At 53.0% G+C, this 26349-nt stretch overlaps 13 protein-coding genes across 13 annotated transcripts; 7 read left to right on the forward strand and 6 right to left on the reverse strand.

Annotated features, from left to right (window-relative positions):
- Positions 1 to 1232: 1232 nt before the first annotated feature.
- On the forward strand, positions 1233 to 3481 carry LMH87_006573 (uncharacterized protein; the record flags this gene model as incomplete). The annotated part of the gene is made up of 3 exons (XM_056204482.1): positions 1233 to 1314; positions 1382 to 3410; positions 3463 to 3481. 3 exons carry the CDS (start codon positions 1233 to 1235, stop codon positions 3479 to 3481), a joined length of 2130 nt encoding a protein of 709 aa, XP_056059835.1.
- Positions 3482 to 4153: 672 nt separating this feature from the next.
- On the forward strand, positions 4154 to 5934 carry LMH87_006574 (uncharacterized protein; the record flags this gene model as incomplete). The annotated part of the gene is made up of 2 exons (XM_056204483.1): positions 4154 to 4202; positions 4403 to 5934. The coding sequence occupies 2 exons, from the start codon at positions 4154 to 4156 to the stop codon at positions 5932 to 5934; spliced, it is 1581 nt and encodes a 526-aa protein (XP_056059836.1).
- Positions 5935 to 6196: 262 nt separating this feature from the next.
- LMH87_006575 (uncharacterized protein) lies at positions 6197 to 10856 on the reverse strand (the record flags this gene model as incomplete). Its single annotated transcript, XM_056204484.1, has 3 exons — positions 6197 to 7554; positions 7737 to 10543; positions 10594 to 10856. 3 exons carry the CDS (start codon positions 10854 to 10856, stop codon positions 6197 to 6199), a joined length of 4428 nt encoding a protein of 1475 aa, XP_056059837.1.
- Positions 10857 to 11218: 362 nt separating this feature from the next.
- On the forward strand, positions 11219 to 12400 carry LMH87_006576 (uncharacterized protein; the record flags this gene model as incomplete). The annotated part of the gene is made up of 3 exons (XM_056204485.1): positions 11219 to 11282; positions 11337 to 11662; positions 11723 to 12400. The coding sequence occupies 3 exons, from the start codon at positions 11219 to 11221 to the stop codon at positions 12398 to 12400; spliced, it is 1068 nt and encodes a 355-aa protein (XP_056059838.1).
- Positions 12401 to 12407: 7 nt separating this feature from the next.
- LMH87_006577 (uncharacterized protein) lies at positions 12408 to 13007 on the reverse strand (the record flags this gene model as incomplete). Its single annotated transcript, XM_056204486.1, has 2 exons — positions 12408 to 12736; positions 12794 to 13007. 2 exons carry the CDS (start codon positions 13005 to 13007, stop codon positions 12408 to 12410), a joined length of 543 nt encoding a protein of 180 aa, XP_056059839.1.
- Positions 13008 to 13291: 284 nt separating this feature from the next.
- LMH87_006578 (uncharacterized protein) lies at positions 13292 to 15433 on the forward strand (the record flags this gene model as incomplete). The annotated part of the gene is made up of 4 exons (XM_056204487.1): positions 13292 to 13558; positions 13615 to 13693; positions 13743 to 13865; positions 14064 to 15433. 4 exons carry the CDS (start codon positions 13292 to 13294, stop codon positions 15431 to 15433), a joined length of 1839 nt encoding a protein of 612 aa, XP_056059840.1.
- A 301-nt stretch (positions 15434 to 15734) lies between these two features.
- Positions 15735 to 16560, reverse strand: LMH87_006579 (uncharacterized protein; the record flags this gene model as incomplete). The annotated part of the gene is made up of 4 exons (XM_056204488.1): positions 15735 to 15846; positions 15906 to 16214; positions 16296 to 16422; positions 16503 to 16560. 4 exons carry the CDS (start codon positions 16558 to 16560, stop codon positions 15735 to 15737), a joined length of 606 nt encoding a protein of 201 aa, XP_056059841.1.
- Positions 16561 to 16904: 344 nt separating this feature from the next.
- On the forward strand, positions 16905 to 17410 carry LMH87_006580 (uncharacterized protein; the record flags this gene model as incomplete). Its single annotated transcript, XM_056204489.1, has 3 exons — positions 16905 to 16951; positions 17008 to 17155; positions 17258 to 17410. 3 exons carry the CDS (start codon positions 16905 to 16907, stop codon positions 17408 to 17410), a joined length of 348 nt encoding a protein of 115 aa, XP_056059842.1.
- A 518-nt stretch (positions 17411 to 17928) lies between these two features.
- LMH87_006581 (uncharacterized protein) lies at positions 17929 to 18870 on the forward strand (the record flags this gene model as incomplete). Its single annotated transcript, XM_056204490.1, has 4 exons — positions 17929 to 18149; positions 18277 to 18373; positions 18435 to 18470; positions 18529 to 18870. 4 exons carry the CDS (start codon positions 17929 to 17931, stop codon positions 18868 to 18870), a joined length of 696 nt encoding a protein of 231 aa, XP_056059843.1.
- Positions 18871 to 18986: 116 nt separating this feature from the next.
- On the reverse strand, positions 18987 to 21603 carry LMH87_006582 (uncharacterized protein; the record flags this gene model as incomplete). The annotated part of the gene is made up of 3 exons (XM_056204492.1): positions 18987 to 20954; positions 21011 to 21078; positions 21138 to 21603. The coding sequence occupies 3 exons, from the start codon at positions 21601 to 21603 to the stop codon at positions 18987 to 18989; spliced, it is 2502 nt and encodes an 833-aa protein (XP_056059844.1).
- Positions 21604 to 22150: 547 nt separating this feature from the next.
- On the forward strand, positions 22151 to 22895 carry LMH87_006583 (uncharacterized protein; the record flags this gene model as incomplete). Its single annotated transcript, XM_056204493.1, has 4 exons — positions 22151 to 22214; positions 22270 to 22355; positions 22419 to 22509; positions 22576 to 22895. 4 exons carry the CDS (start codon positions 22151 to 22153, stop codon positions 22893 to 22895), a joined length of 561 nt encoding a protein of 186 aa, XP_056059845.1.
- Positions 22896 to 23110: 215 nt separating this feature from the next.
- Positions 23111 to 24115, reverse strand: LMH87_006584 (uncharacterized protein; the record flags this gene model as incomplete). The annotated part of the gene is made up of 5 exons (XM_056204494.1): positions 23111 to 23329; positions 23391 to 23525; positions 23585 to 23845; positions 23915 to 23955; positions 24037 to 24115. The coding sequence occupies 5 exons, from the start codon at positions 24113 to 24115 to the stop codon at positions 23111 to 23113; spliced, it is 735 nt and encodes a 244-aa protein (XP_056059846.1).
- Positions 24116 to 24783: 668 nt separating this feature from the next.
- Positions 24784 to 26180, reverse strand: LMH87_006585 (uncharacterized protein; the record flags this gene model as incomplete). Its single annotated transcript, XM_056204495.1, has 4 exons — positions 24784 to 25285; positions 25335 to 25782; positions 25845 to 25881; positions 25947 to 26180. The coding sequence occupies 4 exons, from the start codon at positions 26178 to 26180 to the stop codon at positions 24784 to 24786; spliced, it is 1221 nt and encodes a 406-aa protein (XP_056059847.1).
- Between the last annotated feature and the right edge of the window lie 169 nt (positions 26181 to 26349).

Here is a 26349-nt window from a genome sequence, read left to right on the forward strand (position 1 = left end):
TGTTTGTTATTTTTTGTTATAGCATCGTCTCTGCCTGTTTGGGCTATGCTTTTAAGAAGAGCATGGCAAAATTGATTCGCGACTTTTCAAGCGTGTACGTTTGGAGGATACTAAATTGTTTAGACATACGGGGCGTTGCTTTTTTTCTACACTTGATGGTACACACAGCATATAACAAGGACATATACTTGGTAATTTCACTACAAACATATTGGCTCGTGGAAGAGCAGCTTTCCAAACAAGTACAATTTCCTTTCAAGTGACATGTTCCGTCCTATCTTTTCATTGTACTAGTAGATGGCCTCGTTAAGTTGAAGACGCGCATCGCCAAGCTAGTAAGCCATCTCTGCCGATCCATGCAGGCAGCTGTGGTTCGGACCAGGTTGTGAAGCGTGGCAGCTGGGCGACAGGTGATTGGCCACCTGGTCACTGCCGCTGCAGGATTGGCCAACCTGATGCGGCCGCTAAAAATAAAGGATGCCAAGCAGCAACTGGGATCCCGCCGACCGCGCCCCCCTTTTCTCAACTGACTCTCCAATCCTCCTCCTGTCTCTCCCGGCAGCGAGCCCGTTTCACTGCGACTGGTCGGGCCAAACCCACTGTGAATACCTTAATTACAGTGGGCTAACAGCACATTTCGCCTAAAAAGCGCACCCAGCTGGCCGCCTGTTTGCTGGTATCTTACCTAACAACAGCGCCACCGGGCCCGTCAAATTGACCCCGAATCGTCCCCGCCCCCTGCACCCCCATATCGCTCAAGACAGATGGATTGACCTCTTCTTGTTCTTTTGGCGTTAGCCTCGTTTCTTTCACCCTTTTCCTTTTTTTTCTCTTTCTCTCTCTCTTTGCGACACGGTTTCACTGTCCCCTTTGACGCGACCCTTGTTCCATCGAAATCAACATCGTTGCGAGACGCATTCTTTCTTCTGTCGTCTCGTCGTGTACGACCCGTCTCTTGCATCCCGGCTTGTCCTCGTATTTGACCCTCGTCGACCCCTGCCTGGCCATTAGTGCCGATTACACTCGTTTTTCTTCTACCGCAAACTTCAACCGCAGCTCGTAAAGCTGTATCCAGGAACCTCAATCTAGATTCTGGCTTGACCGCAACGAGCAGACGATCGAAATCGACCCGACACATCGCTTGATTCTGTGCCGCAATCATCCGTGGATCCGAAGCAACCGAGCCCGACATCTGTCCCCCGTCACACGACCCAAAAGCTTGATTGTGCACCATGGTCAGGCTACCAGTTTCCAGCTTTGGCGGCTTAGCCTCTTTGCTGCTTTCTTCCTCTGTAGATGCCTTCTACGTTCCAGGTAGGTCGCAACTCGCGCGGATCCGTCTCTGCCTGCGAGTGTCCAAGTAGTGCTAATTCGAAGCCAGGTTACTCAATCAAGACCTACAAAAACGGCGAATCAATTCCTCTCATGGTCAACAAGGCCTACTCCGACAGTACACAGCTTCAATATGCCTACTACGATCTTCCGTTTGTCTGCCCTCCGTCCGACCATCCCAAATCGGTTGGAGGCCTGCTTAGTGGCAAGAACGTTCCCCTGAACCTCGGCGAAATCCTCCGCGGCGACCGAATCCGAACATCAGATATTGAGCTCGTAATGAACAAGGAGATGGGCTGCAAAGCTCTCTGTACCCAGGAGCTAAATGCAAACGACGTGCGGCGCACCAAGGAGATGATCCACGACATCTACGTGACCGAGTGGATTGTCGATAACCTCCCCGGGGCCACCAGCTTCGTCAGCGCCGATAAGACACGCAAGTACTATGCCTCCGGCTTCAAGCTTGGCTACAGCGAGCCTTCTCCCTCCACGGGGCAGACCCATTACTACCTGAACAACCACCACACGATTGTCATTCGCTATCGCAAGGCCCCCGGCAAGGCTGGCGATCGTGGCGAGAATATTGTTCTTGGCTTCGAGGTTTACCCCAAAAGTATCGGCAGCGACAGCAGACGCGACGCGGACGGCTGCCCCGTTGATTTGCAGCATGTCGAGCGAGGGCTGGAGCTGTACATCGGACCCAACAGAACGACCGAGGCTGCGCCACGGTATGGCGACGGAGCCTTACGACAGACCGAACGACGATCCGACGACGAGAACGAATCTGGCACTCTGACTGTCCCTTACACATACTCAGTATACTTTGTAGAAGACAACAATATCGAGTGGTCGCACCGCTGGGATTTGTACTTTGTCAACCAGGAGGACGGCGCGCGCATTCACTGGCTTGCGATTGTCAACTCGCTCATCATCTGCGGCATGCTGACTGCCATTGTCATGATCATTTTCGCACGTACTGTGAACTCCGACATCAAGGGTTACAAGGACACCTTGGAGAGCAAGTCCCGTGGAAAGAGAGTCCTGAAAGAATCCCCCGCGGGATTGCTGGACCAGGGAGGCGACGGACTGGACGCCGATCTTTCCGATACTGAGGAGGCCCTGGAAGATGTCACTGGCTGGAAGCTGCTTCACACTGACGTCTTCCGAGCCCCCAAACACGGCTACCTTCTCGCGCCGCTTGTTGGCTCCGGTATGCAGCTGCTCTTCATGGCCATGGGGCTGGTGCTGCTCAGCGCCCTGGGATTCTTGAACCCCAGCTTCCGCGGGGGCTTTATCAGCGTGGGCGTGGGCTTGTTCATCTTTGGAAGCGTCTTTTCGGGCTACTTTTCCGCCCGTGTGTTCAAGAGCTTTGACGGCAAAGATTACCGCAAGAATGCCATGGTGACGGCGCTGCTGTTCCCTGGTCTGATGTTTGGTCTGGTCTTCATGATCAACCTGTTTGTTTGGGCGCAGGCCTCGAGCACGGCGATTCCTTTTGGATCTCTGGTGCTGATTGTGGTCCTGTGGCTCTGCTTCCAGGTGCCGCTGGTGTACGCGGGCGCCTACTACGGCTTCGTCAAGGCGGGCGGGTGGCAGCATCCCACCAAGGCCACGGCCATTCCTCGCCAGCTGCCGAACCACGCATGGTACAGCAAGTCGGTGCAGGCGGTGTTGCTGGCGGGCCTGATTCCGTTTGCCGTCATCTTCATTGAGCTGCTATTTGTGTTCCAGTCGCTGTGGCAGAACAAGAGCGGCTTCTACTACATGTTTGGCTTCCTGGCGGTGGTGTCGATGATTCTGGTCGTGACGATTGCCGAGGTGACGGTGGTGACGATTTATATTCAGCTGTGTTCTGAAAACTACCACTGGTGGTGGCAGTCCTTTTTCGTGGGCGGTGGCAGCGCGGTGTGGATCTTTGCGTACTCTGTGTGGTACTACATGTTTAAGCTGCACATTACGGGCTTTGTGAGCAGCTTACTGTTTTTTGTATACACATTTATCGCGTGCTGTGTGTACGGTCTGTTGACCGGCACGATTGGATTCCTCAGCGCCTATGCGTTTGTGAGGCGGATATACAGGTACGTTGACTCGCTCGAGGAACGTTGTGATGATGTACTGACAGTGTCATAGCGCCATCAAAGTGGACTAAGTGCCGACAGCGATTCGCTCTCTTTTACGAACCGAAATGATTTTAGAAAGTGGGAGTCTCTAGACGTTTTTGCAATTCCAACGGCGTAATACGTGCATCATTTTTTACCATACAAGGAGCGGGCAAAATGTGCCACAGCGCCAGCCAATCTTTAGCATTTAAATCTCCTATTCTTCTCAAACATTAATTTACAATGCAATTGCTACACTACATTGACGCTGTTCTCTCAGCTGACCGAATGGGAGGAAAAGGTCTCAGAGCCGACACTTCAACTCGCTCATCCCGCACTTCCCCCACACAGTGACACCATACCAATACGAAGTCGGCTTCAAGTAAACTAACTAACGTTAGTGATAGCGCACCCCCACCACGAGACCTACCAGTAAAAAGTCCATTCGGAACTCGAATTCCGCCCATTTCCACATTTTTTCTTTGAAACTCTTTGCCCATTGACATTCATGCCTTTTGCGCCCTTTGGTGACCTGTGCTTGACATTGAAACATTTCGCCCCATAGTCAATCTCTTGGACAACCATTGGTTGATTGAGACACCCTGCGGCTGATCCCAAGGTGCAGTGGTACTTAGATACTCTTGTGTACGGCTCCTCAACTTTTCTTCCTCCCGAGTTGTTCTGCAAATCACACACACACACACACACACACACCATAAACGATGGATATCAACGAGTACAGAAAACAGGCCAAAAAGGCTGTTGACGAGAGTATGTGAGGCCGAATCGCACCCCCCAATTCTCGCTTAGCATGCCGCAATCCCTGTACCTACCTGGGTGTCTCTGTCTCGCCTGCCCCTCCCCCACCATCCTCAGCCAGGCGGCGAGTCCGCGCGCCGCTCCTCAGCCGACCGTCCAATTCTTCTTGCAGAGGCTCTTTGCTAACAACGAAACCCCCCCCTCTTTCGCAGTCGCCGACTACTATGAATCGATCCCGTCCCGTCCCGTCCTCGCCGACGTCTCCCCCGGCTACCTCCGTCCGCTGCTCCCCGACGCCGCGCCGCTGCAGGGCGAGCCGATGGACTCCATCGCCGCCGACATCCAGTCCAAGATCATGCCGGGCATCACGCACTGGGCGCACCCGGGCTTCATGGCCTTTTTCCCCTGCACGGCCTCGCACCCGGCCAACATTGCCGAGATGTGGTCCAACGCCTTCAACGGCGCGCACTTCAACTGGATCTGCTCCCCGGCCGTCACCGAGCTCGAGACCATTGTCATGGACTGGCTGGCCAAGGCCCTCGCCCTGCCCGAGTGCTACCTGAGCGGCGGGCCGACGCACGGCGGCGGCGTGCTGCACGGCAGCGCCTCCGAGGCCATCCTGACCGTCATGGTCGCCGCCAGGGACAAGTACCTCGCCAAGGTCACGGCGCACCTGCCCGACGGCGAGGATAAGGAGGAGCAGCTCTGGAGGCACAGGAGCAGGCTGGTCGCGCTGGGCAGCGCGGGCGCGCACTCGAGCACGAAAAAGGCGGCGCAGGTGCTCGGGGTGCGCTTCGACACGGTGCCGGTCGACGAGGAGAGCGCGTACGCCATGACGGGCGAGGCCTTGAAGTCGAAGCTCGCGCAGCTCCGCGCCAAGGGCCTCGAGCCATTCTACCTCACGGCCACGCTCGGAACGACCGATGTCTGCGCCGTCGATGACTTTGCCAGTATTGCGGCGACGCTGGCCGCAGACAGGCCCAAGGCCAATGGCACCACCACCAATGGCACCACCACCAATGGCACCACCACCAACGGCACCGCCGCAACCAACGGCGATGCTGCCGTGGCCGCGCCCGGCGAAGTCTGGGTGCACGTCGACGCCGCCTTTGCCGGCTCCGCGCTCGTGCTCGAAGAGTACCAGCATCTCACCGCGTCCTTTGCGCACTTCCACTCCTTCAACTTCAACCCGCACAAGTGGCTGCTCACCACGTTCGACTGCTCCGCCGTGTGGGTGCGCTCGCGCGCCGACCTCATCACCGCGCTGAGCATCAAGCCCGCATACCTGCGCAACGAGTTTAGCGACTCGGACCTCGTCACCGACTACCGCGACTGGCAGATCCCGCTGGGCCGCCGCTTCCGCTCGCTGAAGCTGTGGTTCGTCCTCCGCAGCTACGGCGTCGAGGGCCTGCGCGCGCACGTCCGCCGCGGCATCGAGCTCGGCCAGTCGCTCGACGCCAAGCTCGCGGCCCGGCCCGACCTCTTTACGCTGTTTACGCGCGCGCGCTTCGCCCTCGTCTCGTTTCGCGTCGTCGGCGCCACCGAGGACGAGCGCAACGCCCGCACCGAGAGGCTCTACGAGACGCTCAACGCGTCCGGCCGTGTCTACCTGACGAGCACCGTCGTCAACGGCACGTTTGCGATTCGCGTGTCGACGAGCACGGCGGCGGTCCAAGAAGAGCACGTGCAGGCGACGTTTGACTTGATCGCCAAGGAGGCCGAGGCGCTGCTGGCCAAGGCATAGATGTCGTGATTGGGTGACAAAGTTGAAGGAAGACAAGATAGAATAGAGCTGGAATCATCATGTCTGACGACCGGCTTTTTGTATATATAATGAGAGAGGACTACGTTCTTACTAGATAGATGTGTATGCTGAAGCATCACTTGACCCTAGACCAATGAATATGATGATCAAGTCAAGAATCAACAAGAATTAATAAGTATTCAATGCGCGCTAATCGTATACTATGCAATAATCATGCACCTCGTAAAGAATACATCTATATCTATATGCTTGCTCTTCTGCGCGCAGTCGTGCGCCGCATCGACTGCTTTGCTTCGGCCTCCTCGGACAGAGGCAATTTGCCCTCCTCGCGCAGCTTCTTCATAAATTCCTGTCCGTACTTGTATCCAAGAAGGTATAGTTCGTCAAACTTGGCAAACTCGAGTGTACCGTACGGCTCAATCGGAGGACGCATGTAAATGCACCCCTCAATCTGCTTGGCGCTCTCGAGCGCATCGATGCTGGACACATAGGCGAGCCGAGCCTGGATTTCGGCCAGCGTGGGCGGGTTGGGGTGCGACGAGAACGGATTCCAACGATTGAAGAATGCCCACATACCCGACAGCGAGTCGCCGTACGTCTGCGGCGTGGCGTCATCCACGGCGCCAACATCAATAGCAAAGATGCTCGAGACACCAAGGCCTCTCATGTGCGAAACCGTCAAATTGTCAACATAGCCACCGTCAAGCAGCATACTGCCTTCGTCACACAAGGGGGGCAGCAGACCGGCAAGAGACATGGAGGCGCGAATGTAGCGCCATGCATAGCCGCTGGTATGAAACTCATTTCGACTCTTGGTGATGTTGGTGGTATTGCAATAAAATTCGAGCCAAAAGTCCTCGATCTGCGTTTTGCCGAAAGCCTTGAAAATACCTCGGTTGAACTCGTGGCCAGTGGTATAAGAAGCAGACGGATACGTCAGATCCAGGGCAAAGCGCCATAGACTCGCCATACGCCCTGCAAATTTCTTCGCCAGACCAAACATGGGCACCACATCAGCATGACGCGCGTATAGGGCACCGACAAAGGAGCCAATGGATGTGCCTCCTACAATATCGATGGGGATACCCGCTTCCTCGATTGCCCTGATGATGCCAATATGAGCGATACCACGAGCTCCGCCACCGCCAAGGACCAGGCCGATGGACTTCCCACAAAGTCGACGAGCCAGGCGATGGAAATCGCTCTTCATCGGCGAGTCAGGGATGTAGTAGCGTTGTGCTTTCTTCGTCGTGTACTTTTGAATCTCTGTTTGCAAGATTTGCAGCTGTTGCTTGAGCGTTTGGCCAATTTTTTTCGAGGTTGGTACTACCCTCACTTCGTTGCCTGTGAAAGCCATCTGGATGTGGAAATGGCCACCATTGATCCACATCCGGTTTCGTAGCCAGGATCTAGTCAGGCCAGGCTTTGAGAATCGTTCGGCATGTAGCAGTACCAATGATTTCCAAGCTGTCGACTTCATTCCGAGCATGAAACGCTCGTACTCTCCAATCTCGGGCGACGCTACCGCCAGGCCGACCAGAAGAATACTGTCGGCCTGCGCAATACAGGTCTGCGTCCAAGGCGAGTTGACGTTAGTATCTATTGATGAGGCGTTAGCTTCTGTTAAACGCTGGGCAAAAAGTTTTTGAAGTGTGCAGTCGTCAATCGTGTCAGGAAAAAATTAGAGTTAAAGAACCATCAGCGGCGTTGCCTTTGGCTTAGGGTTGCTCATCATTCGATTGAAATTAAACAGAAAACAGAACAGAAAAAGAGAGTCTTACCAGCGACGTAGACTACGAGTCCATACTTTTCCTCCAAATCGGCCAAGTATTGAGACAGTCGTAGCTTTCCAATCTTGCTGAAGGCATGTTTGCCCAGATGATTCAAGATGGCGGCTTGGTTCAAGGAGGTAGCACCATTCGGTGTGCCCATTTGAGAAAGCGCGTTCATGAGCTGACTAGCAAAATCGACCACAGGCACGCCTGCAGTGATGGGCAATATTGCGACGGTTCGCAGATTCATGGTGGATTTGCCATGGTTTCGAATGGAGCCAGACCCGGCATCCGCGCCAGAAAGATTCATTGGATCATCCACCATGGCCCTCATACGGGCTGCAATAATTTTGGAAATCTTGATGGTGATGTTGGGATGCTCTTGCGCAAGACTGTTGAATAGCGTGCGTGGGAACTTGACAATCTCGGTGTCTCGAATCGCATGCAGAGTTCCAGAGCGAGCGGTTTCTGTGAGCACTTCGAGCTCACCAACGCTTTCGCCTTGACCGTACTCAGCTTTTGCATCAACGCCGCCATCCTTCCTTTCCTCGACGAGTCGGAGACGACCGTTTAAGACCACGTATATGGCCTCACTCTCATCGCCATGGTGGAAGATGACTTGGCCTGCATTAACTTGAACCCATTCCAGGGCAAAATCAATGTGCAGGATAAGCCTTGGCAGAATGCTGGTCAGGCGTTTTGCCATCGTAAGCAAAACGATGGGGTATTTGTCCATGATTCTTTCCAATGATGCACGTGGCAGGAAGCCGACGTAAACATCCGTTTTCGCCACCACATCGATGTAGGAGCGATAGGACGACACACCACCAATGTATCCAGCAATGCCGCCAGGCTTTACCCATGCAACGCTGCGGCGGCGGCTGGCGTGTTTTTGAGCTTCTGTGTGATCTTGACTACCGCCGCTGCTGGGCCTGTCTGGGCTCTTCGCCTCTGGTGTTTTCGGCCTAGTCTTGTGGAGAATCTCACGAGAAACTTCTTTGCTGGCGCCAATATCCAAGAAACCATCGACAACATAGTATATGCCAGGACATCTCTCACCCTGCTGGATGAGAACTGATCCCTTCGGAAAGAAAACGATTTCCATCTCATTCTTCATCTCTTGAGAGAGCATATGGGCACTGGGAGTTCCGTGTAGCCCCATATTGCTAGATGTGACAGATTCAGTCTCGCCATCTATCGAATTCTCGAATGGTGCCATAAACCCAAAAGCGTTGCTCGGAAAGGTTGGCCTTGGCCGACGTTGGTCCATGTAGCCAATCCGTGGAGAAGCTTCTATCGATTCCGGTTCTCTCGAGGCTGTACCTCCATTGTCGAGACCAAGGGTCTTGAAGATGCACTCAAGGATGCAAGTGCGGAACAAATCATCTTCCTCAGCAAGATCTCGCGGGTCCACCGAGATTCTCGCATGCTTTTCAGAATCAAAGGGATTGAAAGACCGTTGAGCAAGAGGTGTCTTGGGGTCTAACATTGACGGCCTGTGAACGTTCCTCGCTTGACTGATATTGGCCAGCAAGTCGCCAGGTTGGGCCTTGTGGTGCTGAGAAGAACGCTCGGACTGTGGGGAAGCGAGATTGCCAGACATGGACGATGTGCGTTGCTTCGAAAGAGCGTGCATTACAGCCTCTTTGCGAAGAGTTGTGCTGGAGCGTCGTCGACGATTGACAGTAGAGTTGTGTAATGCAATGCCTTTCGATTCCTGGCTCTCCTTCATTCGTTCTCTCTCGCGCTTGAACTTTTGCTTCAATCGAGATAGGGCATCTCCACGCAAAATGTTGGGAAGCTGACAAGTAGTATATTTCAAAATATTCTTCTCCGTTTGAAGAACTTCGCTGGTCAGGCCAAGGTAATTGAACGCATGAGCAAGAGTAACTCGATGAAAGCGAGACAGAATGACCTGGACAATATGAGCTGTGGCTTTGGGGTAAATCTTGATAAGCCTCCGGAATGCTTGGGCAGGTATGATTGCAATTGTGGTGTCCATTGTGGCCCGGGCAATGATGTCGGGATGAACAGACTGAGAGGCGCGACGCTTCGGTGCCCTTGGTCTCTGCGGTGGTCGGTGAACGATGGGCACTGCGTCGTTGAGAGACATAGGGGGGATGTTTGCGCCGGTGGCCCTACGAGCCACCTGGGGCTGCGTCTCATTATCCGATACAATAGCATGCCTGCCGGAGCTGGCGTTGAGATTTGGCGTATTCGGCATTGAAGCCGGGACGAATGGGCCGGTCTCAGGGTTTTCTTCCTGGACTTCTTCCTCATCCTCGACTTTCAACTTGACATCCTCAGTAAATAGAGACATGATCGAGAATAAGGAGGACATGGGTGCGCCGTTCTTCACCTCAGTTAAGAGATGGTACTTTTGTTGACCTCTGGACATGTATTCTTCGTCCTCGGAGGAATCATGGCAAGATTGATCAGCAGAGGAGTTGCCTGAATGACGAGCTTCTTGTCCTGTCTTGACAAAAATCTCTACCAGGCCGTCAACAACAATGCAGAAGCCTTTTTCTTCCTCAAGATTGATGGTTTCGCCTGCAATCAGTTTCCTGGTTTGCATGCTCCGGGTCAACTCATGGAAGACAGGTCTCTCAAGATAACCAAATATCTTTATGGCACTTAGAAACTCGTCCAGATAATTGGAGAGTCCAGATTTCATGCCTTCTTCGTGGGTGTCGGGGAAGAGATCGATGTCCGGCTCCTTGCGCTGAGGCTCGGGTGGTAGTCGCGAGTACATGTTCAGAATGCGATATCTCACGACCCAACTAACAGCTGAAGCAATTGCTATCAAGATGAAGATGCTGCAAGGTGTTAGAACTGGGGACAGGCCGGAAAGCAGTGGAAAACATACAGAGTGGTGGCGTTCATCGTCACCGTCCAGCTGGCAGAGAGCAGCGCGTATAGCAGGCTGGGAATGGTGATTGTAATGAAGCGGATGGACCAGTAGAGGGCCATAGACACCAGGTTGATCAAGCTGAGGATGGCCCAGCCGAGGATACCGAACCAGCCGGAGGATGCCTTGGGGGCCATCTCGACGGCGGCAGTGCTCATGACAGGTACATCGACTGTGACACTGCTTGCCAGTGTGGCAGCAGCTGACAAGTCGGACGCCATGACTGGTTATGGGCTGCGACGCGATAGCAGAGCATCATGCAGGTCGACGTGCCAGTCGGGGAGAAGGCTACGGCGGCAAGCAGAGCTGAGGAGATTTTTGCGTGGGTAAGGGAAAATTGGCTTGTAGAGCTTTGGCACCTGAAATTAGCGAGCTCCAGCACAGCTCAGCCCGAGGTTTCGCCGCTTCAGTGGGAGCCCCACCAAAAAGTTGGTCGCTTTTGGAGGGGCACACGCTGTAACACGACAGCTCGACTGAGCCGTTTGATCGTCTTTTGTAGCTACAGCCCTGGGTACCTATAGTCCTCTTGACGGTGGCCTCAGCAAGAAATTTCAACGAGAATTACTCAATACAGAGTCTCTCGATGCCTTTTGCTCAGCTTGTTCTGGGCAGCCCAGGCTCGGGCAAGAGCACCTACTGCGATGGCAGTACGTCACATCCACCACGAGCCAGAAATCACCAAATGCTAATCATGGCAACAGTGCACCAGTTCATGGGCGCAATCGGTCGCGCATGCTCCGTCGTGAACCTCGATCCAGCAAATGACCACACCAATTACCCTTGTGCCCTCGACATCCGAAGTCTCGTCAAGCTCGAAGATATTATGCGTGAGGATAGTCTCGGCCCCAACGGCGGTATTCTCTACGCTCTCGAAGAGCTGGAACATAACTACGAGTGGCTGGAAGAAGGCCTGAAAGAATTTGAACAGGACTACGTCTTGTTTGATTGTCCTGGCCAAGTCGAGCTATACACTCATCACAACTCGTTACGGAATATATTCTTCAAGCTACAAAAACGCGGCTTCCGGGTAAGTCGCATCACCTATCTCCATTAGGTGCTTCCTACGACAGCTGCTAACAGTGTCAAGTTTGTTGCGGTCCATCTCTCCGATTCGATTTGCCTCAGCCAACCCTCCCTATACGTCTCGAATGTTCTGCTTTCCCTCCGCGCCATGATACAAATGGACATGCCACATGTCAACGTTCTCTCCAAAATCGACAAAGTTGCCTCATATGACGAGCTTCCTTTCAACCTCGAATATTATACAGACGTCGACGACCTCACATATCTAACTCCGCATCTCAAAGCCGAGTCTCCCGTAATGCGTAGCGAAAAGTTTGGAAAACTGCACGAGGCCATTGCAAACATGATCGACAACTATGGCCTGGTGCGCTATGAGGTGCTGGCGGTGGAGAATAAGAAAAGCATGACACATCTTCTTCGTGTAATAGACAGAGCCGGCGGGTACATCTTTGGCAGCGCCGAGGGTGCAAACGACACCGTATGGGCTGTGACTATGCGAAACGAGGCATCCCTGATGGATGTTCAAGACATTCAAGAGCGATGGATAGATCAAAAAGATGAGTATGATCGGATGGAACAAGAGGCAGAGGAGGAGGCCCGGCGCGAGCAGGAGCAGCAGGCCATGGACATGGATGTACAACCTCCGCAACCCTCAGCGCCGAGCAACCCTGAGATGGATCCAGACTTTGGAGACATGTCCGTCCCAGCTGATAGTGGCATCAAAGTAGTCAGGAAAGAATGATACCCCGTCAGCCGTCGTCGCTGACCATTTCGATATCGTCATCCTCCAAATTTTCGTCTAACTCGTCTTCCGTGTGATTATCGACTGACTCGACGGGCAAAAATGCACTGAGCGCACTGCCATCTTTGGCAGCCAAGATGAGAGCACGTGCCTGGCGGATTGCTTCTTCTTCAGCTTTTCGTATCGTGCCACTCACCCGAACAACACGAAATGTACATGGCCGCCCGTCCTTAACCGGGACGTGGTCCATGAGAGTAAGCGCCGCCCAAAGCATGCGGTAGTGCTCTCTGTGGCATCTGAGAATGATGGTTGAGGTCGCTAAGGACAAGTACTTGACTGATCGCGTCATTAGCGTTGTTAAATTCATGTGCGGCGCGGAGACACAAAAAATACTTGATAAACTTCCGCCAAGTGCCCCTGACCCATGATCTCCAAAGAGTTGCGCGATCTCGTTGCGAATGGCTTTCAAAAGGAGCTGAGGCGTCAGATTTTCCACTGTGGGTTGATGCTGCACCACAAAAGACGGCACGGCTGATTTGTGCTTGGTGGCAGGCTCTGGTGGGTAGATTATGTTGACGAGAAGATATCTCTCTTTTATTCGGACCATGGTGACGAGCTTTTCCCCCCACAGGCCGCCGGTCGTTAAGCGATACGAAAAGTGAAGTGTTGTTCTGTAAAAATACAGCGAGGAATTAGGAGCCTTGGCCGCGATCGAGGTAAACAGGTGGGGCGCTGTCCGCCGGGATGCCTGGCCGCACTCGGAACTCCCCACGACCACCATCTGCAGCCGACGACACCCTGTCCTGAATAAAGCTGCGTTGACAACCTCAGAGTTTCTCACAGGGGATTCGACTGAATATAGAGGACTTCCCAAAAAGCCAGTACTCCAGTATGGATTCTTCACTCACGGCGGCCATTCTCATCGTGTCCACCACTGCAGCGCTGGACCCGTTAACGGACGCCTCCGCCGCGGTTCTCCGGGAAGTGCTCGACATCGACGGTGCAGGCAAATGGACTGTCGCAGATGAAAAAATTGTTTCAGACAATGTTATCGATATCCAAAAGCAAATTATGCAATGGACAGATGGCCCTGATGCACCAAACTTCATCATCACGACTGGAGGCACTGGATTTGCAGTGTCCGATGCCACTCCAGAGGTACGAGGGAGGCATGGTGTTTCTTGTATAGTTCGGGTGCTGATAAACAGACATAGGCAGTCGCATCCCTACTTCATAAACAAGCGCCTGGTCTAGTTCATGCTATGCTATCTTCATCACTGGCTGTCACTCCTTGTAAGTCTCCGCTTCAGCTTTCGCGGTCTTGTTACTAACAGCCGCACAGTTGCCATGATGTCGCGCCCTGCCGCAGGCGTGAGAAATAGGACTGTCATTGTTACGCTACCCGGCTCCCCCAAAGGAGCCAAGGAGAATCTGCAGGCCATCATTAAGACTTTGCCGCATGCATGTCTGCAATCTGCTGGTGCCAACTCACGGCAGCTACATGCTGGAGGCACTCAGAAGTTGGAGAAAGAAGCTGGGATCATCGAACATGAGCACTCTCACACCCATGACCATTCGCATGCCATTGAACATGACCATGGACATGATCATAGCCACAGCCATAGCCACAGCCACGGTCATGGGCATGGACATGGCAACCTAGTCCGTCATACGAAGCCGAGTTCTAAAACGCTTTCCAACGACCCAACTTTGGGGCCTACACGCCGCCACCGAGAATCGCCATACCCCATGGTCTCTGTTGATGATGCGCTTGCCATGATTGATGAGTTCACCCCACAGCCGGAGATTGTGCATTCCAAAGTTGACCAAGACATCATCGGATCGGTACTTGCGGAAGAAGTCAAGGCGCACGAGCATGTTCCCGCTTTCAGAGCCAGCATCGTTGATGGCTATGCCGTTGTTGCACCAAAAGATGGTAAATTGAAGGGCGTGTTCCCTGTCGTTGGCGTTTCGCATGCAGCACCGGGGGAAATCGGCGCCCTCAAGGAAGGTCAAATTGCGAGAATAACAACCGGGGCACCGCTTCCACCGGGGGCGACTTCTGTCATAATGGTGGAGGACACTGTTTTGAGGAGCATGACGGACGACGGAAAGGAAGAGAAGGAAGTAGAAATCCAAGCGGAAGGTGTCAAAGAAGGTGAGAATGTTCGCGAGGTTGGCAGCGACGTCAAGCAAGGCACCACTATTTTAAGCAAAGGCGAGCAAATCTCTGGCGTCGGTGGTGAAATCGGCCTATTAGCCTCTGTTGGAGTGGCGGAAGCCAACGTGTACAAGAGACCAGTCATCGGCATCCTCTCTACCGGCGATGAGATCGTCGAGTACAACCGACCCGGTGCATTGAAGCTTGGCGAGGTGCGCGATACAAACCGCATCACCCTGATTTCTGCTGCAAAGGAGTGGGGATACGATGTCGTTGACCTGGGTATTGCAAAGGACAAGTCAAATTCCCTGGAAGAGACCCTGCGCTCTGGTCTGCGGCAGGCTGACCTCCTGATCACGACGGGCGGTGTGTCCATGGGCGAGCTTGACCTTCTCAAGCCGACCATTGAGCGCTCGCTTGGGGGAACAATCCACTTCGGCCGTGTTGCCATGAAGCCTGGCAAGCCAACTACATTTGCGACCGTTCCAGTCAAGGACAATGCCGGCAAGCGCGTACACAAGGTGATCTTCTCCCTTCCCGGAAACCCCGCCTCGGCGCTTGTGACCTTTCACCTTTTTGTCCTTCCGTCGCTTCATAAGCAGTCAGGCATTTACCCGGTCGGCCTCCCTAAAGTTCCCGTGGTTTTGGGACACGATTTCCCCATGGACCCTCGCCCCGAATACCACCGCGCAGTGCTCACTGTCGGGGAGGATGGCCAGCTAACGGCAAACAGTACTGGTGGACAGAGAAGCTCAAGAGTCGGCAGCCTGCGATCCGCAAATGCATTGCTATGCATGCCGAGTGGCAAAGGCAAAATGGAAAAGGGTTCCAAGGTTCACGCCCTCTTGCTGAATCCAGTTAGGAGTTCATAGAAGACCACACAACCGCTACACGGAAAAGCACGTTCTAAAACAAGCACATTGAAAGCCTATGCAGCCAGAATTGAAACGATAATTTGCTCGCAGTTTATTGATCCTTGCGCTGATGTACATGTCGGCTAACCCAGGGATATAGTAATACATCCGGGAAGCAGAGGCTTCCCTGACCGATCTTTCCTAACGCCGGACCACTCGTGTTAGTCTAATGCATATATTTCTCCACTCGTTATTACTGGTCGAGCTGCTTGGTCTACTGATTCAACGTCGTTGAACCAAATACATGTCTCCGGCCGCCTCAGATGCTCTTGCCGATTTGTGGTGCCTTTTGCGCAACAAGAAGGCCGATGATGAGACCAAAGAGACCGAGGACGGAGCTGAAAATCTCGACGACTAGGATTTTAACGAACCTGTATAATTGGTTAGCAGGTACAATCCACCATGGTAGTTCCATACTGGGGACGCATACAGCGTGGCATCGGCAGCATCGGCAAGAGCCGCACCACTACCGTTAATTCCAACGGCAATGCCACAGACGAGGTTGCACAGACCAACAGTAAGACCGGCCCAGAAAAGAGCGAATCCAGTATAATACGTATCGGCTGAGTATAGTTGGGCGCCCTCAGCGTTCTCGATCTTGGAGGAAAAGACAATGGCCATGATAACGCCATAGATGGCGACGACTTCGCAGAAAATAATCGAGATCAGGTTCTTGGTTCGGATTCGAGGGGCCCTGACAGCTGCGCCGAGAATTGAAGAGCCGGTGATGAAGATACCCCTGCAACCATCCGACTGTCAGTAAATGTAGTTCCCAATGAGCAGTCACGGACTGTATGATGTCGAGGGAGGGGGTACGGACCAAGCCGCGCCAACTACCGATAAGCCGATGCAGAGAGCGATACCCACACTGGCCCATGTGAAGGGAGAGACGCTTTCGAGGAAGGCTCCGACATTGAAGGATTCACCACTGCCGGTGAAAAGCATATCTAGGTGACGACGTCAGCTGCGTTCAGCACAAACCGGGACCTGGAGGACAGGGCCAAGTCCATCAGAGGGAGAGTCGTACATAATCCGACAACGATCAGAAAAGACCATAGGCCGCCTATTCCATAGTAAAGACCCATTGCGCCGGCTTGGTTGATGTTGGAGTGTGACGACGGGGCGTTGCGGCGTTGCAGAGAGCATTGGCTTCAAGCTGTCGAAGCTCCAAGTCTAGTCTATCTGGCGCGACGCCTGTATTGCCGTTCAGACACCAGCGTTCAGGCAAGGCACCCACTAAAGAGTGGCGGACGTCACATGACGAGGGAGCCTGCAGCAAAAGTCCTTAGTCAGCAGGGCGAGGTCTCCATCTCCAGCTGTGCTAGGCATCACACTGACTTGACACCTGCACCTGCGCTCCAACACATCGATTGCTGCACAAGTTTATTTTGCCGCACAGGATATACATCAGCGGACAAAGTCAGGAATTATGGCGAGCGGCTCACAATCATTCTACGAGCTTTACCGCCGTAGCAGGTACTGAGTCCACTCGGCTGCGCTGGGCGGAACTCTGGCTAACCAGGCCTATGCAGCATCGGCCTTGCACTGACGGATACGCTCGATGATCTTATCAGCGAGTCGCGCATCCACCCGCAGCTAGCCATGAAGATCTTGGGAAACTTTGATCAGGCCATCACTGAAGCGCTACAGAAGAACGTCCGAAGCCGTCTGCAGTTCAAGGTGAATAGGCCCAAAGAGCTGCCCTCGCCGCGCCCGTGCTGGCGAAAGAGTAATGACACAAGTTTGCTAACAAAGCCGCTTTTTGCGTTGCCTGTGCTACAGGGAAGCCTCGATACGTACCGACTTTGCGACGAAGTGTGGACATTTCTTATCAAGAATGTCACGTTCAAGATGGACAACGGCAGCCAGACTGTCCAGGCCGACAAGGTCAAGATTGTCAGCTGCAACGCTAAGCGTCCCGGCGAAGGCGCGTAGTCGACACCTTAAAATGGTGGGATATCATTTAAAACACGCGGTTCATGAGTTTGGGTTTTGGGTGCATTTTATGCGGCGTTATCTTGCTTATACCTTTTTCATTGACACCAGATCTCTGGGGAGCGGCGCAATAGTCAGTTACAGTTGGGGGCAACATGCCAGACGGTTAGACGGAAGCTAGCAGACGGCGCAAGCACGGCGCTAGCACAATTTGGTTATTCTTTCCTTTACTGTATTTCAAAAAAAATATTGAGTGATGAAATATGAGAGATCAGCAAACCAACACCACCGTGCCGGAAGCAAACCCGTGTGATTGAGAATTGGGCGTCATTGCGGGTGCCCCAGGGAGCTCTCCCCGCTAAAGCCGCTAGCCAATGTGCCAACCCACCAAAACTCCCAGTGCCATCCATTGATTGCGGCCGGCCCCTATTAACCCAGCGCCCATTCCTTGGCAAAATCGAGCAACTATCGAGCACGTATACACTCTTGGTCGTTCTCCCCGGAACTTAAATTCGGCAATGGTTCGACAGCGTCACAAGCCAACTTCAGATACAGCCGCCACCGCCGCAGCGTCTGAGAGGCCAGCAAGAGCGCCGCGCGACGAGCCTAAGATGACGATGGAACCAGCCGCCGGTACCGAGCCAGCCGCGAGCAGCCAATGGAGCACGCGAACGCAATGGATCTTCTTCGCGATGGCCAGTGGTGTCTGCGCCGCGTTTAACGGCGCCTTTGCCAAATTGTACGTTGTTTCATGTGAGATGGGGGTGAATCTGACGCCTTGTCGGGCTGTTGTCCGCAGAGTGTCGCTTCGACTGCCGTATCAACTCACGTCGAGTCTGTTGTGAGGCTGTACTCACAAATCACAGGACAACAACCGATTTGACGACGAGTCTTTCCAATGGCATCTCAAACTTGATCGGCCTGGCCGAGCACAAGAACATTGTTGAATATGTCATTCGAGCTGTGAGTCCAGGCAGCACGCTGCGAATGCGCCGAGCAGATCAAGTTAACCAGGCGTGAGCAGATGTTCTTCATTTTGAACCTTGTGTTCAACGGCGTCGTAAGTCCTGCCATTTTTCTTTTTTGCTTTCTCTCTTGCAAACACTAATCGTATACAGATGTGGTCGCTGTTCACTACAGCCTTGGCTAGAGGCACATCGGCCACGCAAGTCTCTATTATGAATACATCGACCAACTTCATCGTCACCGCGTTGCTGGGCATTGCCGTCTTCTCCGAGAAGCTACCGCCGCTCTGGTGGGCCGGTGCCTCTCTTCTCGTGGTTGGCAATGTCATTACCGGACGCGAGAACGACGGTGATGAATCCGCGTCCGGGGAGGCTACTGTTGAGGCAGAGCCGCTTATCATGCTAGACGAAGACTATGCCACGGGCAATGCAGCCGAGGCAGCGTACAAGGATGCGGATGACTCGGATGTTCCAGACCTGCCCATGCAATCATAGAACCAGTTTCATTTCGTAGCCACAGATTGATCACCAGGCGCTCGCCTACCATTTTCAGACTTTGGATGTATTTCATTAAAGTATACGTGTACTCCCACTGCCATGTAGACACAACTTCAAGCTCGACGCCGTTCCAATTCTACCCCCTCATCGCCGACGTCTTCGTCGCCATCCAGTATGGCGCCGCTTCGATTCCTCGATCTCTCTTCGTCGAACTGCCCACTGAGGCGAACCCTACCTCCGGAAACGCTCAATATGCGATCTGATATCCAAGTGCCAGCGCGGCGAAGAGCACCCCACAATTGCTCCTGGCCCTCTACAAGGTGCTGGTCATCCTTTGGATTCTCCTCGTGCTCCACCTTGAATTGATACTTGAGGCAGTCCTTGATGGTGACCAGACCAGTCAGCTTGCCGTGGTATTCGATCAAAATAACACGGGGCCCAATCTTCCGAAACAGTTCCATGACTGTTTCGAGCGGCAGCCGCGGGTGAGCAGTGACAGGTGTCGCATCGACGTAGCGACCAAAGTCGAGCGATGTGGATGACATTGACTCTACGTTCACAGTCACAGTAGACGTGATTGTGGTTGCCGAATTTGCTGGAGGTGGTGGGGTAAAGAGGCATCGCGCAGACGGACTCATAGGCCGCTCACGCCGGATGCGATCGATTGCGTACCTCAGCTCCGTGCGCCCAATGTATCCAACCAGAGTCCTGCTGTTGTTGTCTGTGACAATTGGGAATCCTTGATATTTATCATCGACCAAGAGCTGCTCGACTTCACTCAATGTCAGGCCGCTTACAGGAAGTGAGACGACCGAAGAGCGCATGACCCGCGAGACCGGCACGCCAAAGTTGTGGTCCTCTTTGTTATCCAGAAATGGAAATCCGTTAAACCATATCATGCGATCAGCAATACCACCTTTGCCGAAAAGCTCGCTCACGGCTTTTGTGACGCCGACAACGATCATGGTCGGCAGGATGTAAGTCAAAGCGCCTGTAAGCTCAAACATGATGACGACAACTGTGACAGTGATGTGCATGATGCCACTCAACGCAGCAGCTGCACCCAAGAATGCGTATGTGCCTGGTGTGATGCAAGGCTCATCAGGCTTACAAGCAGAGAAGAAAACACTGGTAGGGTTCGCTTCATATATAGCTTGAACAATGATGCCAACAGTTCGTCCAAAAGACGCGCCAATGGCCATTGAAGGGACAAAGATACCGGCAGGAACTTTGCAGCCGTATGAAATGATGACGAGGAATACTCGCAAGACTGTAGCAATGATGAGTGACATGATATTCCAAAACCGTTTGTCCGCATCGCAGAGGCCTTGGTAATCTTCACCTCCTTCGCATTCGAGGAAGAGGATTTCCATGCTCTCCGTCATGTCAATGCGTAGAAACACGTTGGGGTAAGCGATGAGAGCAGTTCCGGCAGCGAGTAAAGTAGCTTCCAGGATTGCATAGTTGCTGAGATACTTTCGCCTGAAAGCTTGTGCTCGCAAATTCCACTTGATAACAAACGCGCCATACAGACCACCAAAAATGCCAATGATGATGTAAAAGAGGATTTCGAAAAAGTGCCAGTCACGGTCGTATTTGACCTGGAACATGACAAGCTGACCAGTTCGGAATGGATTCATTGCTGAGAGAACAGCCGTAGCAACCAGGGCGCAAAAGTAGCTGCGCCACATGGTCTTGAGGGGAAAGTAGCTAGACATTTCTTCGAGAGAAAACAGCACACCGCCGATAGGGCTGCCAAAGGCAACGGCTACACCCGCTGCAGCACAGGCGCTGAGGATCTCTCGCGTTTTGGAGGCGTTGTTCTTGTATTTCTGAAACAAACGCGAAATGACGTTGCCCGTGCAGACTGCATAGTGGACGCTGGGGCCTTCTTTTCCGACGGAAAGGCCGGACGCAATCGCCAGAGGCAAGCATATTGATTTGATGACGAGTGTCCAAAAGCCGAGAAAGCCCTTCATGACGAAGCCTGCAATGATGCACTTGATTTCCGAAATGCCTGAACCAGCCGCATATGGCGCGAATGATCGTACCAAGGAAGCAGAGACAAAGGCGAACACGGTCTGGTAATCGTCAGTCAGTAACGTACAGACTACATGAAAAGGGACACTCAACATACGCCAAATGCCATGTATATAAAGTAATTGAACGGCGCGAAGCCAGTCCATCTGTGCCATTGAGGACAGCCTGCGGCAGGTTAGCATCAGGCCAGGTTCGCAAGATTCTCTGCACGGATCTGCCCGTACCGTTGTCTTCCCCCCAGCAGCAAAAGTTTTCGTTGAGATAGAATGCTGTCGTGCAGTATCCCATCTTGATATCGGACAGCCACTCAGTGACAATGTTCAAGAATGCGGCATTCAGACCAATCGCCGCACCAATGATGGTGACGACGATCCAACCCTGCGCAGCGTCATAGGACTGCGACACTCGATGGCGCCAGTTTGTTTGTCCCTGTCCGTATAGGCCGGCCGCGCGCCGCTGTTTCGACTTTCGTCTCGCCTGCTCGCGGGCGGCGTCTTGCACCCAATCGATCGTTGTAAAGTCCTCGTATCGCTTGATTTCGGCAATCTCTTCCGCGATCTGCGCTTGCGCGGGCACCGCGGCGCTGATATCCTCTCCGGACTCGGCATGCGACATGGCAAAGGAAAGCCGGGAGCTGATTGACGGCCGCCGCCCGGGCTGCGGCCGAAATGATGTGGTCGAGGAGGTCATCGTCTCGGCAGCTGCACCATTGTTGCGGGGCTATTCTCGACAGTGGCAGCTGGGTTTTCGATCGGACGACAGGCTCGATTTCAACACACGATCGTATGCCGCGGTATGGGTGGTATGTTCAAGGAACTGTTGAAACTGTGGCCAGCGGGCTGTGAGGCTGGGACAACTAACTGGCTGACGTAGCTTGAAGGTGAAGGTTGCGCAATATGTAACTACAGGGGGCTTCCAGCGAGGCAGTGGTCAGAGCTAGGCGCCACTGCCAGCAAATACCCACGCCGGCACCCACAGCTGCTGGAGCCCGCTAGAGCTCCCACTGGACAGGCGCGTAAAGTGCTCTCAGCTGCTGGCTTCACTTTTGTCGCGTTATGCCTCGCGTCAACCAGCTTTCCATCCTCCTCAGGCTTCTCGCGCGTCATAATATCGCTGGATTCCGCGTGTCTTGCTTCTAGCTGAAACCTTGTCCTTTCACAACCATTTGACACGATCATATACCCTACAGAGCACCTTCAGCTGTCTGCTCTCGACAAACTCTGGCGCGACCTTCATCATGCCTTACAATACGACGGCCATACCTCCTAGAAAGGAGCCTACGGGGCAGACTCAACTTCCTCGTGAGATCTCATCTAGTCCAACATATAAGTCGCTGGCTGACCGATTACCCTCTAGTGTCGAGAGTCAAGAAGATCATCAGTCAAGATCCTGATGTAGCCATGTGCTCCAACAATGCCGCATTTGTTATTACCTTGGCCGCAGTATGTGATTCATTTCAATGACGAGAAGCTCCCAAATTAGGATTATCTCTAACAATGTGATAGGAAATGTTCATTCAGCACCTCGCTGGCGAGGCCCATACTCAAGCCAAGCTGGACAGAAAGCCACGCAAGAACGTTCAGTACAAGGATGTTGGTAAGCTAAGTTCCCAAGGTCTTTGCTGTAGCTGAACAGACCGCTAATCTTGCACATATTTACTAGCCAGCGCCGTCTCGCACCAGGACAGTCTTGAATTTCTGGAAGATACCGTGCCCAAGACGGTACCCTTCAAGAAAGCCATGGCCGCGGCCCACGCCACCCAAGCCCGTCTCCGCGGTGAAAACGTCACCACTGAAGAGGGGCTCCAGTCTACACAAGAACAGCCAAATGGTAACGACAGCGTTCTGTCCAATGGTGACAACACCACATTTAGCGTTCCCTTGCGGATAGAAGACAAATACGACCCGAATGACCAGCTGGAGATGGAGATGAGACAGGCGGCAGAGCCTAGGGACCACGATATTAGCATGGGCGGCCAGTAGGAAGGTGCTGTTGGCTTCGGCGATGTTTGTATTAAGAGCATGTGCGTCATAGGCAGATTGAGGAAATATTCATTTTTTTCAACTCCCTGAACATGGGGGGCAGCAATTATCCGAAAACACCACCGGTTGTAGCTTTGCCTGACCGAACCAAATGCATGTGTAAAACCTCAAGTAATAAACCAAATCACCAAGTGAGCCATCCAGAATACGCCGTGCTACTCCTCCATGGGATCCTCAAGAACGCCTGCGGGGAGGCGTCCCTCATTCAACTCCTTCTCCAAAGCAATGATTTCCTGCAGGCTGGTCGCCTTCTTGATCCGCTCTTGCAGCCGCTTCTTCTCCTCGTCCGTCAGCTTTATTCTCGAGAGCCTTGAGCGTGGCTCTGCGCCGCCGTTTGCCGGCGCGTCGAAGGTTGTCGTTTTCTTGCCCATAATCTGTGAATCGCCAGAGATCAGTAACTACTTGTGAGACTAGTTCAGACTCCAGCCAGCTCACCTTGGCAGCGAGTGCCGTCGGCTCCTCGTCTGTGCCGAATAGCTCGCGGCCTCTTTCACGCTCCGCCTCCTTCACTTTATGGTAGTCGAGAAAGCGTACGGATGGGCATCTCCAAACGATCCAGTAGCGATAGTTCTGCAGGCTCCTGTTAGATGGGCTCCAGTCGTACTGTCACGCGACCGGAACAGTCGTACCTCTTTCTTCGTAACGGGGTTGTCGACCAGCACAAGGTGCGTCAGACGGGCCATCTTTGCCAATATATCCAGGTCCGCCAGCTCTGCGACATTGTTCGACGCAAGAACCAGATTCTTCAGGTTTGGGATGGACTTCGCAATCGTGGGTTGGATATTAGCAACCCGGTTTCGCGCCAGTAGCAGCGTTGTTATACGTGGCGACAGGGGAAAGTTGCCCAGAACTTGGATATCATTATCGGTGAAGTCGATTGAGTCGTGAGGCTGTAGAGAAAAGCAAGATGGTCAGTCAACGGCGCTCTCAGCTGTCAGTGTTGGGCAGCCGAGACTCACCCCTGCGGCACCCAGGTTCTCAATGGCGGGAATGCGGTGTCCTGCGAATGCCAATATGACGAATGAATATGGTCTGCTCTCGGGCTATCAAGTGATGTAGTATCTGTTCTTTTCAAACGCACCTCGGAGGTCAAGCTCTCGTTCCTTGAGAGGGTTGAGGTAGGAAAGGGAATCCCGAATGAGGTCTGCCGTAAGCCTCATCCTGGCTGGTTTTTACCGTAGATTATGTTGTAAAGAATTTCCGGAATCGATCCAACTCGTTCCGATGGTCTCGTTATCTTGGGGGAGGGCGCTGTTGCGGTGCGCGGCGTCGTGACCGAGATTTCTGAGGTGGCTCAAAATCGCAAGGCTGAAGCTTGGTGCTGATGTCGAAAACTTTGGCGGGGCGTACCACAAGCGCGTGTCAAAGGCCCATGGATCGGGACTTGATTTGTCCGTATTTTACATTCGAACGGCCAATTTTTTTTTTGCGAGAATTCGGTAGATGGGCCAAATGAGTCAATCAACAATAAAACATAAATGATATCGCCCAATCTTCTACATTTCTGCAACCAGCCTGAGGTCGAGTTCTTGTCGCCAAACAAAACAGAGCGGGTCACGTGATCCAGCCTAATCGTGCAGCGATGAAGCGTTCTCCCAAGCCGCCAGCCATGTATGACTTGAAGGAAGAAATACGTTCAAGAGGATTGAAAGCGGGAGTATCTTTTCGCGACTTTTATATATACTTAGAGCGTCTACTTCAGATGATCGCAGAGACAGCTAGAGCCCGGCTTCGCTCCAAACCAGATTTGTTGAAGCGCCGATGAATAATGCCAAACTCCGTAAATCAGTCAGAAAGAAAATGTAGGTATCATGAGGCGTGAGTTCTGTTATCCGTGAGAAACTTCTGTAGACTGTGTGACCTTGATTTGGCCCAATGGCGGCTCCTCCTCATCTGTGCCCTCACCATAACGCGCGTTGGATACTTCTGTCAGCGTCTTCCCCTTGTCAGCATGCATGACATCGAGCTCCCACCGCAGATTCTCCTCGCTTTCTGAAAGTTGCTTGAAGCCAGCCGGCGTTCTAGCATTCTTGCTCATACTGAGTGACGAAGCACCCGTAGAGTGTTTTGTATTCGCCGAAACCTTGCGACGTGATAGTTTTTCTTTCGACAGCCGCGACTTCGAGCCTCGAGAACCGCGACCAAGAGAATGGGACCACGAGCCAATCGTACGATCGAATGCAGGGCGGAGAAGAGGCGCGGACGCAACAATAATAGACACTCCGGACTGAACCATGCCAATGATGGAGATGGACACAAAGTTGTAGGTCATGTCGGAGAAGTCAAGAGTGAAGACGCTATGCAGTCGGACCACGGTAAATGCAATGGTTCTAATCTCACTTTAGCTGCGATTATAGCAATGCTGAAGGGAGGACTCACACTAAACCCGCGCCAAACATGCAGGCAATGGCGACTTTATAAGCTCTTTTCAATCCAAGACCCCAGAGCATCTTGGCAGGAAGTGAAATGATCAAGATGTCGGTAACTATATCGACAATGCTAACTGCAGAAAATGCAACCGTCTGGTTGCCACATGAGCCTCGGCCGCTCGGATTCCAGTTCAGTGTGATCGGGTGGCAGAGAAGCAAACCCGTCAAAATGGTTTGCATCATCCAGCAAAAGTTGAGAACCATGAGAGAGTACGGGATCCAGGCGTGGTAAGATTCGAAGAATATGCGCTTGATCATCCATGTGATGCTCATTTTCGTGAATCCAAGAGTTAGGGCGTACAGAACTTGGGCGGCGAACGTAGTTTGAGAAAATCGTGAGAGGTAATCGCCCCCGGCCAGTTGTGGGAGATGGTTGCCAGCGCCGCCAATTGTCACCACTACTGAGAAGTTAGCGGCCGATTCACGTCTATAAATTTCATTCCGCTTCAAGTCGACGCACTGCAGATGTAATTAATTCCAAGACCCCAGAAGAAAAACTGCACGAACGCATGTCAGCAAAAGCTGGCTGAGATACGAGTAACATAGTAGCATTTCGACATACGACAGCAATGTAACACAGGATGTCTTCCATGAACCACGTAGAAACTCCTCTTATTTTTCGAGTCCAAATTCGAAGAATCGTCCATAGCGTCGCGACAACTGGCATAATAATGGCCGTGGCGATGAGACCCGCGCCGGCGGGTGTAACGGGCGGGTGGCGCTGTGTTATCACAGGCCCATATGGGGTCGTGGCAGCCATGGCAGCAAAGTTCCGAGGGAGGGGCTGAGACGGCATTCGATCAAGGGCGCGATGATGTTTTTTTTGTTGCCCATTACTCTGCGGTGGCTGTCTCGGTCGTCGGGCGGCGCTGGCTCAGCGCCGCTCAGCCATCACAACGAAAAGGCGGTCGAGCTAAATAGAGACGTAGATCTAGGCTCGGTCCAAAAAAAAACGTGGGATGGCT

The sequence above is a fragment of the Akanthomyces muscarius genome, chromosome 1, assembly GCF_028009165.1.
Source record: "Akanthomyces muscarius strain Ve6 chromosome 1, whole genome shotgun sequence".
NCBI classification, from domain to species: domain Eukaryota; kingdom Fungi; phylum Ascomycota; class Sordariomycetes; order Hypocreales; family Cordycipitaceae; genus Akanthomyces; species Akanthomyces muscarius.